The 19,251-nt window shown below is 32.9% G+C and overlaps 1 protein-coding gene across 5 annotated transcripts in view; it reads left to right on the top strand.

Annotated features, from left to right (window-relative positions):
• DMXL1 (Dmx like 1) overlaps positions 1-19,251 on the top strand; it is a 111,613-nt gene that overhangs the window by 6,859 nt on the left and 85,503 nt on the right. For all 5 annotated transcript variants that reach the window (XM_074328572.1, XM_074328571.1, XM_074328574.1 and 2 more), the window contains exons 2-6: positions 4,525-4,650; positions 7,396-7,467; positions 10,281-10,359; positions 14,752-14,884; positions 19,051-19,117. In XM_074328572.1, the coding sequence (XP_074184673.1) occupies positions 4,525-4,650; positions 7,396-7,467; positions 10,281-10,359; positions 14,752-14,884; positions 19,051-19,117 (477 nt within the window). The remainder of the gene's footprint in view (positions 1-4,524; positions 4,651-7,395; positions 7,468-10,280; positions 10,360-14,751; positions 14,885-19,050; positions 19,118-19,251) is intronic.

Raw genomic sequence — 19,251 nt, 5'->3', positions numbered from 1 at the left:
GGGAGGTATTTTGAGGAGAATTAATGGCAATGTGACTTTTACTGTAATAATATTTTTTTATTTCAACATTCACCATATTTTTTATCACACCTATATTTACACCTGTACATGAAAATACAGCAGTTCCTCAGATAACATTGTTTCTTTCAATGTCATTTGGTTATAGAGATGATGAGATGAGATGCCATAGCCTGTGATAAAATTGGTTTCATTATGTATAGTTTCCCTTAAAGTAGCAAAACCTCTCAACGATGTTAAGTGAGGACTTATGCATATTTTAGAAAGCATGGTTTTATATCAGTATTTCCAGTTTCAGTCCAACCTTACATACTGTATTGTGTCTTCCCCCATTTCATATCTTTGTTCTTTCTTATACAGTGAATCCTGGCTCTTTCTGTAATACATCTAAAATAGTTTCAGAATTACAGTGTCCATACCACTGCAATTAAAAAGCCTAGAGAAAGAGGGGAAAAAAAAACCTACAGAAAATGTTCGGGATTTGTTTGTATTTTTTTCTTCCTACCCTACCAGAGAGATAATAGAAAATATACTCGTGTGTATTGGCCCTTACACCTCCACCCCTCATTTCTGGCACAGAGTTTCTGAAACCCTTGTAAATTCCCCGGTGATAAGAGCACTCAGAACATCTTTTGTTCTAACTGGGTGGGCTTCGGGATGGCTCCTGGATTGTGAGTGGTCACCAGAAAGACCACGTCATGATTAGAAGCTTGGAAATTTCAGCTCCACCCCCCATTTTCCAGAGAGGAGAAAGGGGCTGAAAATGGAGTTAATAATTGATCATGCCTACATGAGGAAACACCCATAAAGTTCCAACAGTATGGGGTCCAGGGGGCTTTCAGTTTGGTGAACACATCCCATGCCAGGACGTTCATGCAGCCCAACTCCACAGGGACAGAAGCTCCTGTGCTAGGGACCCTCCCAGACCTCACGCTATGCATCTTTTCATCTGGCTGTTCATCTGTGTCCTTTATCTTATCGTTTAATAAGCTAGTACATAAATGCAAGTTAGTGTTTCCTGAGTTCTGTTTTAGCAAATAATCAAATCCAAGGAAGAGGAGGTCATGGGAACCTCTGATTTGTAGCCAGGTAGTACAGAAATTGGGTGTGATCTGGGGTCCTATTACATGTGATTAGTATCTGAAGTGGAAGGCATTCTCAGTTATGACTGAGCCCTTATTTACCTGTGGGATCTGACTCTATCTCCAGGTAGATGGTGTCAGAATTGAGTTAAATTGTAGGACACCCAGTTGACGTCACAGAATTGCTTGATGTTTTTAAAACAGATCTATTATCAAAAGTGTTGTGAATTTGGTAGTAGTGTGAGAGTAAAGGAGAAACACAGGAGGAAGACTAGTTTTTTACGTTTGCTGCCCAAGACAAATATTATATATGGTCAAAGTGTGTGTTCATAAGTTACTCTGTTTCTTTCTGCCTTCTGTCTTTAGGTGTGGCTACAGTATTTGTTTGAAATGCAGTTCATTTGTTTTACACCCCACCCCATTCTGATTGATTTGATTTAATTTTTTGACTATGTATAACATGTTTTCAAAAGTATAACTATATAAAAAGTTATACTCAGGAGTGTCATTCTTTTCTGTTTCCTTTCCACTCCACCCCCACCCCTCACCTCCGCCACACACAAACACCTTTGTTGGTAACAAACTATCGTTTCCTAGTGTTAGCCTTCTGGTATTTCTTTTTTAAATAAGGAGATAGAGGTATGTTTTCTTATTTAACTTGTTCCATACATAAAAGTAAAATACCTTATGTGCCCGTTTGTATTTTGCCTTTTTTTTCACTTAGTAATATCCCCTAGAAATCACTTTATTGTTAGATCATAGATATCTTCCTCATTGTTTTTAGAGCTGTATCATATTCCATTATGAATAGGTACCACAATTTATTCAATTAGTACTCTGTGTACAGCAGGAATTTTTAAGGAGACAGTCCAAATTCTTGAGAATGATTAAGAAATGGAACAAAATGCAAATATGATTTGAGTCTTTAATGTATCCTACATTTAGTTATACATTCAAATAAACTGCAAGTGTTTAAATTCTATGGTCAATAAAAGCAGAGGATCTTTATTATAAACCCCAAGTATAATCATCAACTTGTGAAATGTGGAGTGCAGTTGGCTATATCCTTTTTTCATCTAGTAATTTGTTGCCATACTTTAGTTATTACTCTGAGAGAAGAAAGGGAGGACTGACTGAGAGATATTCCAGGTGAAGATCAATAATTTTCATTTAATTTAAAGATTACCGAAACTAGAGAGAGATAGTTTTGCACCTTCTAGTACTGTCACTAAGGAAAAGTCAAATAACAAGCAGTGATAATATAATACAAAAGCAGCAAAAGAACAAGGGTAATCTAGAACTGGATAATTTTTTGATTGAGGGTTAATTGTATTATAAGTTTGCATCTTCCTCTCTATAGGGCTAAGTGTTTTTCTGGGATAACTTTGCATTTTTCAACTTTGTAAATGTTTAACACTTGTATTAAATAACAGTTTTGTGGGGTACTTCAGGATTAATGTAGATTTAATTCTGGAAAATTTAGAGTTCTGATTAACAAAATTAGTTGCAACACGATATTTGAAAGTAGGTATATAATTTCAGGTATAACAAAAGGAAAGCAAATTTATAAAGACATTTATGAAGACGTGTGTGTGTGTGAGAGAGAGCGTGTGTGTGTGTGTGTGTGTGTGTGTGTGTATTCCAGTTAATAGAAACAGAAAAAAGTTTGTTTAATGAGGAGGAAATCTGATTTGTAAACATTCAAAATGTAACACAATATTTTGGGAAAACAGTAACAGCCAGTGTTTTATAAATACTTAATATTAAAAATATCAGTTTCTAGAATATTAAGATATTTAGAGTCTTAGAAATAAAATTTTTTCTTAAATTAGTTTTTGGAACTTATTCTTGCTAATAGTCTTGTGACAACCTTTATGATCCTATAGTGGATATTTATATAGGTGAGCAAACCATCAGATTTTGTTTGTCTGTTTACTGAGCCAATTTTTTCCTATGTGATACTAGTGGAACCAGACTCGATTATCTCTAAGTCCTTCTAGGAAAATTCCAGTCCAGCATGATTAGGGAAGTCCTGGTGGTGCCATAGAAATAGCATTATATCAAGAATCAAGAGATCAAGGTTCTCAGCCCACTCTGACACTTTGAAGTTATGTCACCCTGTTTAGGTGTCGTTTTCTTTGTAACGTGAGCAGATTTATTTGTAAATAAAGTCCCTTTTCTAATTTTTTTGGTAGCTTGTACAGGACCCTTTGGTAGGAATTCAGGTCATGAAGTATATGTTAAGTATATTTTTATATTAAGTAAGGTATATTGTGCATATACAAAAGTGATGAGAAAGTAAAGAATTGTTAAAACTTTAAGAACTTATCAGAATGGAAAGCAGTTTGTGACAGATGTTTTATTGTAAGTATTGTACTGTATGCTGGCCTATACTATGTGAATTCTAGAAGGACAGCCATGTACCCTTTAATGGAAGAAGCTCCTGTGATGTAGGAAGGTAGAGAGAAAAGGACACAAAAAGAATTCTGGTTGGAAGAGTTCTGCTCATTGTAAAATTCTAAGAGCTGTAAAATACTTGCCAAAAGCCTGTGTGTGTGTGAGTGTGTGTGTGTGTGTGTGTGTGTGTGTGTGTGTGCGCGCGTATCCTTTTATTTTATGGTGGCTGGTTTTGTGAAATTTAAATACTTCATTTAGTATGTTTTTTATTACAGCAGACAATGCTTTGTTTTCCAGTCCTTGAGAATAAGGGAAACAAATCTTCAAATGCAGTGGTTTTGTGTAGCATCTTGTCTATCATGTTTTGTAAATACTGCAGAAGCTTTGACTAATTTGACTTACAGATGGAATGCAACTTTGCTTGCAAAACTTGCTATTAAACTCCTGTTTAAAGTGTTCTAATTTTAAGTCATACATGCTATAAAGAAAAAGAGTAATGTGATGTAAAGTAATGAGAGAGAGAGAGAAGCTTGAGATGGTTTTGAAGAATCAGGACAGTCATTTAAAGCATTGGCCATGGTAAGGAGTTGAGATTTTATTCCAAGTGTAGTGGAGAAACTATTGAAGGGGATTAAGCAGGAAAAAAATAGTGTAATAAGCATTTTAAAGATCATGTTTTTCTTTACGAATTAGAGGGAATCAATAATGGAAGCAGTCAGATTATTAACAATAGTGCATGAAAGAGATGATTGTAGTTTAGACAAGGGCAGTAGCATTCAATGGAGAAAGAAGAAGTGAACAGAATTGGCATATTTTTTGCAGATAGTACTAATCAAATTTGCTAATGGGACTGTATATGGGAGATAAGGGAAATCTCAAATAATAGTTTTTGTTTTAAAAGAATATTTTAAATTAGTCTGTTAAAATGTACTGATGCACTCGTATTTAATGCCAATATTCTACATGACAAATATTTTCTTGACAATTTTATAATTTTTATTTTATTTTGTTCCTTTTTTTTCTTTAGGCTTATGCATCTGGATGTGACATTGTTATACTGGGAAGTGATTTTGAAAGATTACAAATAATCCCAGGAGCTAAACATGGAAATATTCAAATAGGATGTGTAGACTGTTCAATGCAACAAGGCAAGGTTTGTAATCTTGTGACAATATGACATTTGTCTTGAATGTGGTTTTTGCCTGGATAGTCTCTGAGGTATGTATTTCCTATTGAATTAGAGACTTGCTTTGTTCCCAGGACAATGTAGCTACAAATTTCTTTAGCTCTTTGAGATTCTATTCTTACATGATATGAAATACAGCGACAAAGAGCTAATACTTACTATCTGTAGAACAAGTTTAAAGCTGACTTATTTAAAGATTGATTGGATTGAGGGAAAGGAATGATAATAAATCTTCAATCTATTTACAAAAAATTATTGAAGAGAACTCATTTATTAGTCATTCTTTGTAAACAGTAGTTTACAATCCTTATAATTCTGGGTAAACTTTGTACTAAAAGAAGATAAAGTCTTTTAAAGTCTGTAATTTTTAAATTTATTCCCGGTCTATGAGAAAAATGAATGTTTTTATATGGACTTCTATTTGCATGTGAAAAGTCGAAGTAACCTTGAAAATATAACAGCAACAACAACAAAAGAAACAGGGCATGATGCTATATCAGGTTAAATACAGTTCTGTATAGTACCAGGATTGGGAGAGTCATAACTAGTAGGCAGCACAGTGTATAGGTTAATATAGTACCATACAGGCATAGGTGGCCAGGCCTAGAAATAGTTGTAGCTAAACTGGGCTGAACTTTGCAAATTTCTTTATTTAATTTTATTTATTTGTTTGCTATATATTTAAATACCATATTTGACTATGTGATTCCACTAGAATATTTTGTATGGGGAATCAAAGTGGACCCAATCCATTCCCTTTTTTTAAAATCTAATCATTTTTAATAGAGCCGCCAGTCTGAAAAGTTACTTCTTTGGACCTAGTTTAAAGATACTCATGATAAAAAGAGTTTTGACTCTTGCAATTTTTACCTATTTGTTGGAAGTACTGTTCTTTTTGTTATTCCCGTGTTCCCTTCCCTTTAATATAGTCACAAGTGTCTCCTGTTTTTCATTTGTTCACACCTTTCATTCTTACTGTACTACAAAAATGATGTTTATTATAGAGTGCTAAAAAATATTGAGATTTTTTTTCCCTTCTGTTTATATTTGACCTTCTAGCTCTGTAGTTCTGTAATCTTCGTTGTTGTGTAAAAACTTGCTTATGTCATCTAAACTCACATAGAGCTGGTTAATGTTGGAAATCTAATTTTAATAATTTATAGTATCTTTTTGTGTTAAGCTAGATTACATGACAGTTCAAGTAAGAAAGAAGAGATTATGCGACTTTTTTAATCATTCTAATATAAGGCAGAATTTTTTCCTTAGGTATCAGGAAGGAAACGTATTGGTTCTGGTTCCTGGGAATTTCTGTTTGCCTTTAAGAGGGAAATGCTCTTGATACCATAGACATCAGTACTTTATCATTACTGTTTTTCCTTTGTAGTACTACTGGAATAATGTTCCTGAGAAAATACATCTGCATTTATCTTTTTATTCGCTTGCTTAAAAACTTTTTTTTTTTGAATTTTTTTTAATTGAAATTTATTGGGGTGACAGTGGTCAGTAAAATTACATAGGTTTCAAGTGTACAATTCTGTAATACATCATCTATATATTAGAAGGTAATGGGAAGCTAAAGAATGCTTAAAAACATTCTTTAGCTTCCCATTACCTTGGGGAAGTTTTAATGGTTCACCTTGGAATGAGGCCTTGTACAACAGGCTTAAACCTGCCCATTGGGCCTCATGTCTCTTACTCTGTTAAAGGACACTCTTCTAGCTGGTTAGTGGTCAAAGTCACCTCCAACCATACATTGCCTGTTTTAATCTTTACACTTGTCTTCATATTATGCCTATTTTTAAAATTGAATAATCACTGTCCTTTGAAGAAACCCTACCCACACTTTAAAGGCCCAGACTAAACACTCCCTCCCAGACCAACTCAGTACAGATGATTTCTACATCCTAAGAACTCTTCAGAACACTTTAAAATATCCATTGAAAGGTATATCTTCATTCCCCCATATGTATATCTTCATTCCTTACCCCTCTTCACTAGAGTATTTATTCTATATGTACACATGTATATATGTATACATGTATATATATCTATATATACTTTTTATCCCTGATTCACTCTATTTCCTACCTACCTATCTGATTTCTGATATTTCAATGTTCTTCAATTGTGACTCACTCAAGCTTTAGTTAATAGCTACCTCATAAAACAGAGCCAGGAGGGGTTATGTGCCATTGATTTAAACTTAGAGAGTTCACAAAGGAATAGCTCTAAGTGTTATTTTTAAAAAGTTAAATATACATTGATAGAATTGTGAACTTTGAGGACAGAAAAACTAAAAACTGATTTTTAAGTCATGTTAAATTCCATACTTGACAAGGAATACATCAATACATATTCTTCTGTGAGGAAGGGAATTAACATTTACTATGCATCTTACAAATAATGAAATACTAGATGTTTTACAAATGCTATTTCAATTGTGAAAATAATTCTATTAGGAAGATAGTATTATACGTGTTATAAATATAAAGTAAGCTCAGAGAGATTAACTTGATATTTACACAGTTATTAAATTACAGTATGTACTTGGATTCTGATCCAGATATGGTGGTCTATAAAAGTGACATTTTCAACTATTGGTGTATGAAATTGTATGTATGGGCATATTTTAAATTATGCTATTAATTTCTTTTGCTCTTTTGATTCATAAATTATCATATCCTTAAGTTTTCTTTCTTTTTTTCTTAAAAGATTGCAGCATCCTATGGAAATGTTATCTCTGTTTTTGAACCAGTTAACCTACCGAAGCAAAAGAAAAATTTGGTCAGTAATTTATCATTTTGCTTTTAGGAACTGAAATGTCTTAAGTATTAAAAGATTTTATTTATAAGAGTACAAAATCAGAGTGATCATCAAATAAATCAGTATAAATTATACACTATAATTCAAGGTACGTTTTAAATGCCACTTTCATGTTAAAAATATATTTAAATCTGGGGCGGCCGGATGGCTCAGTTGATTAGAGCGAGGGCTCTCAACGACAAGGTTGTCGGTTCAATTCCCACATGGGATGGTGGGCTACGCCCCCTGCAACTAAAGGTTGTAAACGGCCACCAGACTTGGAGCTGAGCTGCGATACTCCACAACTAGATTGAAGGACAATGACTTGGAGCTGATGGGCCCTGGAGAAGCACACTGTTCCCTAGTATTCCCCAATAAAATGTATTAAAAAAAATGCATATATATATATATATATATATATATATATATGTATGTATTTAATATTTACTTTTAAATATATATATTTAAATCTTTCATTGAAATACAACTAAACTAAATTGTGCTGATGAGTTGTCTTGAATATTATACTTTTTTCTGACATTTTTTCCTTCATATAATAAGTATTTGAAGAGTCAACAGCTCTGAGTTTGGCAGTTACTTTATTGCTGGTGCAAAAACTATTGTCCAGTCATATGTGGCACTTAATTCTTTGTTTTTGTGTCTACTTTTATATATGTTTTCTGCCTTTACTTATGTATTTTGTTCTTGAAGTTACATTTTAATTGCAGTCTTACACCTCCAGGACTATTTTCTTGTGCTTATTATATCATGTGATATAAGTATTAATAGGCCAGTGAATTATTTTAATAAAGAAACTATATTCAGTAATAGTTCTGAAAGCTGCTTAAAGCATTGGTTTATAAATATTGAGGTTATGTAGATTTCTTAGGTGCTTTAATCCTTTTAAATATGGCGGATAGACCAAGTTATTTTACCCTTCTCTACTGAAGATTAAACTAGTGATTTAAACTACATGAAACAGAATTATTATAGTGTGGTCCAGAGAGCATTCATTAGGAGTTAGGGGACAGGGATTTCTCTCTGTGCTGCCTTTTGACCATTTGATCCTAAGCAGGGAGCCTTATGAGACATTTTGCTCAATTCTCAAATTGGTTACTATCCGTTCATTCTTCATGGAATATCGTAAAGATGACACGATGTCAGAGTGTCAGAGATTGTGTAGAAATATGTTAAATGTGAAGAATTAAACTTTTAATAGTAGACACTCCTTTATATATTTTTTAATAGTTTTCATTTTCACTTAACTTATTAGTATCTTACAGATTTGCTCTGACTTAGTTTGGCAGCTATTATTTATTTCTTTGTAAATAAGGCAGCAGAGGCTCCAAAATAAATAACCGATGAAATAGCTATTGAGCCACAGAACTAAAAGTAAAACCAGCTGTATTGATTCCTAGGTGTGATGAGCATTCTTTGCTCTACCTGTGTTAATGAAAAATATTTTCTCTTGGATAATTGATACACATTTTTAAATTTTATGGAGAGGGAGTCCACAATTCTCCCTTGATTTTTATTTGTGTTTATATATTACCTAATGAATCCAATATTAGAAGCTCTTATAGCCTTATGATTAGTAATTAACAGAGCTAAAAATAAATTTTAAAGGTGATCGCTTCACCCAGAGCAATACATTTTAAGTAATACTCAGTAAATATTTGTTGAATGAAATAACTGACTTCTAAAAAACATCTGTATGTTATGTTAAAATGCCTTTATTAGTGAGGGTAGAATTGAGATTTTTAGTTTTTGCCCATTTGCTCTAATTATAATTATTTAATGTAACAATGTCAAAAACTCAGGAAGACCCTGGTTTATTGGTAGGCAGTACTTTGCAGAGAGGGTAAAAATAGCTTGATGAATAAGGGGAAAACTGGATCAAATGACAAAATCTTAAACTTGGAAGGTGCATAAAATCTGTAATTCCAGGATATAGTCTCAGAGAATTTATAGATCCTCGTAAAAAGGATATTATTTCCATTTCTTTGTACATTCTGGAATATTCTTTTAAGGTGGTGGTTCTTCATGAAAGGTACACTTTGGATTCACTAGTTGATACGTATGTCCAGATCCTACTCGGGGGATTCTAAATCTGTAGGTGTGGAGTTGTGCCTAGGCACTTGTATGTCTAGTTCTAGAAAGGGTTCTGATGTGCCATGTGGTTAAGAGCCATTCTTAGAAGGCAGAGTTTCATAAAAGCATATTCTACAAGCCACCTGCATCAAAATTGTCTGGGGTGTTAAAGTGCAGATTCCTATGTCCTGTTCTAGACCTTTTGAACCTGAATCTTTGGACATTCCTTTACATTATGATGGAAGTGTTACATCTTTTTTCCTGAATTTTCACACATACCATGATCTTAGGTGAGGATGAAACATTAAAAGATAAGAAAGCCTGAAATAGCAGAGACACAGATACATTTAAAATTAAGCCTTTGTAACAATAATAATAATTAATAGTTATAATTTTAAATGTCTCAGGTTAATAAGTTTGTTGTCCAAGGTGGCGTATACTTATTAATTGTTTAAATATACTATAGACAGACTTAGACCTCTGGGAATGGACCTTCTCTTGCTAATCTCCTCCCATCCCATAGTCCTTATTTTCCTTGACAGAATTGAACATTTTGTTCTCCTTAGAAATGACTGCATAGTCAATTCTACCAAAAAAAAAAAAAAGACTGCATGTATTATTAAGAATAATAAGTATGAATATATACAGTTGACAGAGAAAAGATGCCAGTAATAATTGGATAAATGACTTTTTTTTAATTTTAGGAATTACATAGTCAATGGCAGAAAAGTGGTCAATTTTTTCTGGAATCAGTAGCACACAATATAACTTGGGATCCTGCAGGTAAGAACACAAGTAGGATTGACTGAAATGAAGTATCACTTGCCTAGGCTATTGCTTTTATTACTTTTCTGTATTTCAGTTCTGTTTTGTGTGGGATTGTGGGGAACACAAAAGTAAATAAAACAGATTGTGCTCTTTTAGGGCTTATGCTGAAATGAAGACAAATATGCACTGTAAGAATGTCCAGCTGGAGTAGGAATGTCTGTTTTGGGAAGGTAACATTAATTTCGTCTGAAGAATCAAAGTTTCATTGAAGGAGGAATCTATTAACCTGAGAGTAGATAGATTTTTAACAATGAGGGTGGGGATAGATGGAGGAGGGAAAAAGAAGTGAATTCTAAGAAGAGCTAATGTGTGCATGTATCAGTTATCAATTTCTGCATTTAAAAAGCATCCCAAAGCCATTTTTACCAATCTACCACAGTGAGCAAAGGCACAAAGAAGCAAAGTATGATAGATTCTGATGATGATGAATACTTCATTGAGGCTGGAGTGGGTCTGGTGATGAGGAGATAAGATTGCAGCATATTATAGCAGGCCTTTAAAGTTATGCTAAGGGATTTGAATTTAATTCCTTTTATTTGTCTGAAAAATATTAGAGGTTTTTGAAAGTGGCTAGTGACGTGGCTTGTAAGAATTTTCTGGTAGCAGTTAAATTAGAGACAAATCAGAGGCAAAAGGAACAGGAGGATAAATATTACATTATTTATGATTATAATTACCTTTGGAAGTACGTCTTCACAGTAGTCTGAGTGAGAAATAAGAACTTGTTTCAGTGTCTTTAACATAGTGTGTACTCAGTTATTGAATGAATAATAAAAGAATTATATGGATATGAAATGCATTTAGGCAATAAAATTGACATTACTGGACAACTGATTTCAGATTACTTTGAGGATTCTATGACCACAAGAAGAGTAATATGTAAGAGTTAAGAGTAGAACAAAGGTTTTTGTTTGGATGTGTGGAATTTGAGATGCTTGTATATCGTATAGCAATAGTCAATAGATAGTTTAATTGAGAATATAAGAAATTATCTTTGGAATGTAGAACTAGAAGTCATCAGTTTAGATAGGTAAAATAGTTTAAATTTTAATATAGTAGATGAAATGGCTGAGGGAAAAATGTAAATTTAGAACACAAATTTCAGAACCTTTGGAAACTATTTTACAAAATTTAAAAGATTATCTTTGAGATTTTTTTTAAAAACAATCAGAATGTTTTTAAATCTTTATTCTCATAAGATTGTAAGATTGATGCTTACTGACTGGTTAACCTACATGTATGTTTTATGTGTACAGTGAAAAGAGGACAGACCTGGGTTCTGGCATCTAATACAGCACTTTGTATATAACTCCATTGTGGATAGGGTGAGCTAGCTCCCAGTTTATGCCTGTTGTCCTCGTATGATTATTAACATATGATTATTAACAGTGTTACCTTCTACTCTCACGGGTGTTTCTATTTGGATGACCAATATAGTTACTCTACTATAGCACTACAATCTGTTGTAATTATTTGTTTACATGGTGTGTTGTTGTTTTTTTATTAGACAAGGGCTGAGATCCTGTTTTATTCAGTATTTTATTTATCTTTAGGGGCTCATCATCTATTAAGCTCTCACCAAATGTTCACATATTTGACAAGTGTTGTGGGCAGATTATTTAACAGATCAAGAATGGTTAACTCACTTGTAAATTAAGATAATATTTATTTTACGGGGTAGTTTTTTAATGATGAGATATGGCAGTTTATTTGAAAGTACTTGGTAAATGATAGTCCCATAGAAATATTGTTAGCAAGTGAACTGAATACTTAAAGTGTCATATTAATAAATGCAATGAAGACATTTTATATTTGAATTGAGTGATATTTCTTTAGTAATGACATAGTAGTCACTTGGAATTTTTATATCTGTGGTCTGTCAGTGTTAATGCTTCAGAGGATAATATTAATGTTAAATTCCTCTAAAATCGTCATTACAGAGTAGTATTAAAAGATAATTACTTATTTTCTTTACATTTATCAGGCAGTAAATTGACAACAGCTCATGACTTATCTTTTTATTTGTGATTGAGTTAAAATTCACGTAAAAGTTTATTTGTCTTATTGAAAAGTTTAAAATTAGTATTTGGTTGAAGAATAGATTATTACTGTAATAAATATTTGGGATCTATTAGAATATTTTGCAAATGAGCTTTGTAATTTACAAAAATATTAGTATTTTGGTTATGATCAACATTTACATATTTATATGCCAGGTATTGAGATATAAAGAAAAATTTTTCAGATGGTGTTAGTAAACTGACTATAGTGCTTTTGTGTTGTCTCCAAACCCACTCTTGCATCTTGCTTAAATCATAAGATTTACTGTTTAGATTTGATGCTTTTTTTCCTATTTTAATATCCATACCTCTGTCGTTGGTGTTCAAATCAATGTATTATACCACACTTTACCTACTATTGTTTCATTCCATACCTGGGATTATTTGTTTTGTATTCTATTCTAAATTCTTCATGGGATATTTTATTTTCAGTTCACGTTAAAGAAAACTTGTAAAAACCGAACTCATAGACACCAAGAACAGATTGGTTGTTGACAGAGATGGGGAATGGGGAGTAGGCAGGATGTCAAAAGGTACAAATTTCCAGTTATAAAATAAATGAGTCTTGGGGATGTAATGTACAACATAGTGACAACAAATAATAATACTGTATTGTATACGTATTTGAAAGTTGCTAAGAAAGTGGATCTTAAAAGTTCTTATAAGGAAAAAAGTTGTAACCATGTGTGGTGTGATGGATGTTAGCTAGATTTATTGTGATCATTCCCCAATATATACAAATAATGAATCATTAGGTTGTACACCGCAAACTAATACAACATTGTACGAATATGTCAATTAAATGTCAATAAAATAAAAGAAAACTTGTGTCTGTTGGTAAGCTAAACAGTGAGTTAATAGTCATATTTAAATGTCTCTTTAATACTTTCTGGCCTTTTTTACCTGTCTGTGAGACTTTCTGCCAAGTTGCTAACTATTGAGCTTCTGCTAAGTGCCTATCCTGTGCTAAATACATCATATATATTATAACTGGTTCTTCCCACAACTCTATACAAATTTTTAATTTTACACGTGAGAAAACTGAGGCTTAGAGATAGCCCAACTAGACCAAATACACATGGCTAATTAAGTTGTGGTTATTTAAGATTTAGACACGGGTATTTCTGATGTGAAGTCTATATTTTGCCATAGGCCAACTTTCCTTTTGAAATAAAATGATCTTTCCAGAGAGACACCAATCCATAGTCCTTCATTGGCAATGTGAATGCCTTATTTATTGTCAGCTTTTTGGCCAAAATTGTGTCTCCTCCTTTATCTTCTTTGTTTGGATGATAACACAGTTTTCTACTTAGTTACTATGTCATAAAGTTGGGATCTATCCTTGAAACCTTTTGTTTGGCCCTGTGTTTTAGTTGATGTCAAGTCTTGAAAATTTTGCTTTTTGAAATGGTTTTCAAATCCTTGCTTCTTACTTTAATATTTGATTCAGATCCTCATGATTTCCCATCTGTATTATTGTAGTCTATTAACCAGGCTTCTATGTCTTATGTTTTCCCTAATCATGTCTATGTCTAGAATTAGTTTCTAAAAGGGATCTTTACCCTTCTTTGTGTACTGGAATCTTTAAAAGTAGGTGAAAATTATGGATTATCTCTTTAGAAAAATGCACATAATATACATATAACTTTTCCATAGCTCAATGAAGAGAGGCTCATAGGCCTCTTCATGTCTATCTGTTGACACCTCCCCCAGTGGAAACCCCTTGTTCTAAAATACAGATCCACTTATGTAAAACCTTGCCTCCCACTTAAAAACCTTTAATACCCAACTACCTATAACAAACTCCAAATTCCTTATGAACGTCAAAAACGTTTCATAATCTGACCTCAGAATTTTTTCCAACCTCATTTATTTTCTAGGTCTACTACTAAACACCTTATTCCTTAACCGTACCGGATTACAAGGCATATTTTGGGAATATATTTGAAGTTGCATGCCTCCATGCCTCTGTTTATAATATTTGTCTACTAAAATATGAATTCATCATGAAAAAATGACAGTGTTTTGTGATTGTATTCCCCCATGCCCAACACAGTGCCTGGTACAGAGAAAATGTTTTTTAAATGTTTGTTGAATGAAAGATTATAAGATCTGTTTTCTTTTTTCCCAAGCTGTTTCAACAAAATTAAAATACAGCTTTTTGTTATTTGGCTTTTCTTAGAAGTTGTTTTATCTTTATAGTATTATATGAAGCTATTGACTATGTGCTTTAACTCACTAATTAAATACCTAAATGATAAATGGTGAATAATATATATATTTTTAGGCAATCGTCTTTTAACTGGTTCTAGCTGTTTGCAACTCTGGTCCAGTGCTAACTTGGAGAAGCCAACTGAAGATGAAACGTCGGATAAAACAGATCTTAACTTTGGGGATTGGAGATGCATTTGGCATTGCAAGTAAGCAGTTAATTAGGGGATTAAACTGACAGGCCTGTTCCATGTGGTTTTATTATATTATAAACGCATTTTAGTTTGTATAAATCTACATTAACATAAAAAGTATTGATTTATTTTGTGACATGCCTATTGCTATATACAGAAGATTCACCATTTCCCATGTTCTACAGATCCATTTTTTAAAATTGTTGAATAAAACAACTATAAGGAAACATAAAAAATATGTCAAGGCCTATATAAAAATCATTAAATAGAAACTTGCTAAATTATACAGAAGAAGAGACACCTTCCATGCTTTTAAATGGAAATTTTTCTGTTGTGACGAAGTGTATTTTTTTCCTAAATTAACCTTTATATTGAACATCATTCTTGTCAAAATCCCATTGGAATTTCTACTTTTGAGCATAGTTCTAACTTCATTTAAAAAGACAAATGTGGGAAAATTCTGAAAGATAAAAAGAACAAAGACATACAGTATATGAAAATGAATCAAGCAGTTTATTGTTGATGTGAGAACAGATAGATTAGGGTCCAGGATTAGGCCCAATTTTACGTGGACATTTAATATATAAGGTGGCATTTTATATCAGTGGGGCAAACTTGGTAGCTGTGTGGAGAAAATGAAGTTAGAATCTGTTTCATACCTGGCACCAAACGAAATGTCAAAGGAAGGGAAAATTGAATTCCTATATAATGAAACAAATATTGGAAGAAAATATAGTTGAATTTTCATAGTTTAAAGCTCTAAGGTCTAGTATGGTAGGAACTAGCCACGTATCACTATTGAATACTTAAAATGTGACTAGTCTGAATTGAGATGTCCAAAAGTACAGTGGTACCTTGGTTTTCTAACGTAATCCATTCCGGAAGACCTTTCGAGTTCTGAAACTTTCGAAAACAGCCAAGCTAGGCCTCAGGATCTTGCACTCAGCGGAAGCCGTGTGACATGGTCGACTTCTGAGGCATGTTCGAAAACTGAAGCATTTACTTCTGGGTTTACAGCATTCGTAAACAAATGTTCCTCAATGGAGACGTTCGAAAACCGAGGTACTACTGTATAAAATACACGCTGGATTTCAAAAACAGCACAAAAGAATGTAAAATATCCTATTTTTCATTATTACACGTTGAAGTGATATTTTAGTATATTAGCTTAAATAAAATGTAATTAATTTCACCTGTTTCTTTTTACCTTTTTAAATGTAGCTGCTAGGAAATTTAAAATTATATTTGGCTAATACTTGTCATTTATGTTTTATCTCTGTTGGATGAAAAGTGCTGCTTTAGAATTAAGAAAAGACTTCTAAGTATGATACCAAAAATAGAAATAGGAAGGGAAGAGAAGAGGGGAAATGAGGAAGGGAAGGGGAAAGGAGAGAAATTAATAGCTTTGACTATATCTACAAAATATTTCTGTAAACCAAAAAGACCATAAGGAAAAGAAACAAAAGCTTCAGAGGAAATTTTTGCAATTTTGGGTTAATGCCTTTTTCAAAAGGAGGTCTTAAAAATTAATTAGAAAAGAGCAGACATCTCATTAGTGAACAAAAATGGACAATAAAGAGAAAAATTTTAAACGGTAGTACATGTGAATAATAATCATATTAAGAGTTGATTGACCTCACTTAAAATCAAGAAATGTGAAATATCCAGAAACAGAATGAATAATATCAATTACTAATGAGTGTTGGAGAAACAGATACTCCTATATACTGTTAATAAGGGAGTGCAGTTGGTATTATCTTTCTAGAGAGCAATTTGGATGTATGAAGTGTCAGGCTTAATTTTTTCATCCTCATAGCATTTTAAAATTTTATTGATTCATTCAACAAATATTTGTTGAATCCTTACCATGTTCCATGCAGTGATAAAAGTATTGGAATATAGCAGTGAACAGATTGGGGGAGATAGACAATAAACCAATAAACTTCTATGATAGGATGTTAAATGCCATTCTTCCTGAGTCAGTTTTTATGAAGCAGTAATGATATATATATCAGATACCAAAGTGAGAGTAACCCAGACCTCCTATATGTAGAATTTATAAAGGAGAGTTTAAAGGAGCTGGTTCCATGTATTTTGCACCTCTCAGCTAGATCATGGGTATTAAAAAGTGTTAATGTGTGGAGAGGGAATGGGATTTGGCAAAGATAGTTCTTTAAAAAAATGTATGGTTTTGCTTTGGAGTCTTTCACATGAAGTTGGGAAGAGGGGAAAAGCAAAGTGTTATATTGCCTTCGCTGCAGATCTAGTGAGGGGCTTCCATGGGTTAAATTGAGAATTTGAAATGTGCTTCATTTATTTGGGAGAGGGAAAGAATCTTAAGTTAAATTAAGATCAGAGTACACAGTAATTAACTTGGACTAGGCATACTTAATATATTATTTGAGATGATTTTTTGTTTAAGTAAGCAGAAAAGCCATGAGACTAGAAACCGCAAGTTTCTATTTATGATCAGCTGAAGATCACACTGACTGTACTTTAATAGGTCTCTGTAACTTACTAAGCATAGGCAAAAATTTAAAACACTGGTTTTACATGTGAGATGAAGATCAGTAAGTACAATAGGGAAAAATTAAATAGGGTGAGGGGAAGAAGAATAGAGGTGACATTTGAATATAGACCTGAAGGAAGTGAGGCAGGGAGCCACGTGTGCATATCCGGGGGAGAAGAATGTTGTAGGTAGAGGGAAAATCAAGTGCAAAGACTCTGAGGAAAGAGTGTACTTAGCTTGTGGCTGGAGTGAATTGAACAACGTGAGGACTGATAGGAGAAATGGTCAGGAGTCATTTTATAGGTCATGGTGAGCCTCTTGCCTTTTATTTTGAGTGAGCTGGGGCAGTTGTTGGGGTCTTGAGCAGAGGGAGTGTTGAGGTCTGAGTCCCTTTTAAAAGGACTGCTTTAACTACTGTTTTGAGAAAAGGCTATAGAGAGTACAAGATCACAATCATGGAGACCAGGCATTTTTAATAATTTGTCTTAAGGACATCCTTCGGATTAACCAGATGCATAAAAATGCATGTGCGAGAATGTTCATTGCACCCCCCCCCTTTTTTTGTATCAGCGAAAACGAGAGAACAGTGAATTATTAAATTATTTAAAATCATTGCATATATATGTAGTAGAATACGATAAGCCAATAAAATAATGCAGATGTATACACATTTATATGCATAAATTTTATAACATATTTTAAATAAATGTTACAAAGCAAATTATAAACATGACATCAGTTTCCATCCCCTCCTCCCCTACACCCTCCCATAGAAAGTAGATAGAATTGGAGAGTGGAGAGAAGGGTCTGAAAGTCTGTGCATTAAAATGGTAAGGTTTTGCCTGGGAATCAGTGTAATGGTATTGGTGAACCTATAGATGATTTCATTTTGTTCTTTTCATCCATCTGTGTCAGTATTTTCTGTTACATATTTATTACATTTACAATCAGGGAAAAAAAAGTTATTTGTATTTGGAACAAACTGTGACAGAATTCGTTTTTGGCCTGCTTTGCAAATAAATTCAGGATGAATCTATCTAAATACAAACTTGGGTAAAAACAGAAAAGGAAAGCAAAGATAGTGAGAGGTGTCTTGAGATCAGCATATGTGGGTAGCTAAAAGGGAAGGCAATGAAGGGAAATGTGCCAAAGCTTGGCGATAAAAAGGCAAGTGTGCACCAAGTATTAGGTGAAGCTGTCAGGCTAAGTCCATGATGGTCATTAACCCTCACATAATCTTTAATTAGTCAAATGCAACCTGAAGGCAGAATTCATTTTAAAATATTTGTCCACGAAAATGTATGTTGAAATACAGATAATATGTGGCTCTGGAAATTATTTTACAGATTAAAAAATAAAACCATTCTTTCTCACATTTTATGGGAATGACAGCTATGACTCTTTTGTCTTAAAGTTTGAAGACTGACTAGTCATTTCTCACATGGTTCTTATGCATTAATATTTTTACATAGAAATAATTTTTATACTTAAAGTTTTACATTTTAAAATTTGTTTTATATTTATAAGGTATACTAAAAGTGAGTGCGAAACTTGTGCTATCAAAAAGTTTTATTATTTGAAGAAATTGCTGAATGTAGTTTAGCGAAGTAATATTGCATTCTCTCTTATTTAATTTTCCTTGAAAATTATTCTTTCTCTGTTTAATTTACAGAACTGCTTCCCAAATTCATTTAATGAAATTTTCACCAGATGGAGAATTTTTTGCCACTGCTGGGAAGGTAACTCGTGAAAATGCTCTTTCCAGATTGTGCTTATAGTTTATTTTGAAACTTCAGAAACCTTAACTGGGTTCATTATTTTATTTATTTAAGTTGAAAATATTTTGTGTTAAAAATGTTAAATAGCAAAAATT

Source organism: Rhinolophus sinicus, linkage group LG03 (genome assembly GCF_036562045.2).
Source record: "Rhinolophus sinicus isolate RSC01 linkage group LG03, ASM3656204v1, whole genome shotgun sequence".
NCBI classification, from domain to species: Eukaryota; Metazoa; Chordata; class Mammalia; order Chiroptera; family Rhinolophidae; genus Rhinolophus; species Rhinolophus sinicus.
Note: the sequence above shows the minus strand (reverse complement) of the source record. Positions and strands in the feature narration are given on the sequence as shown.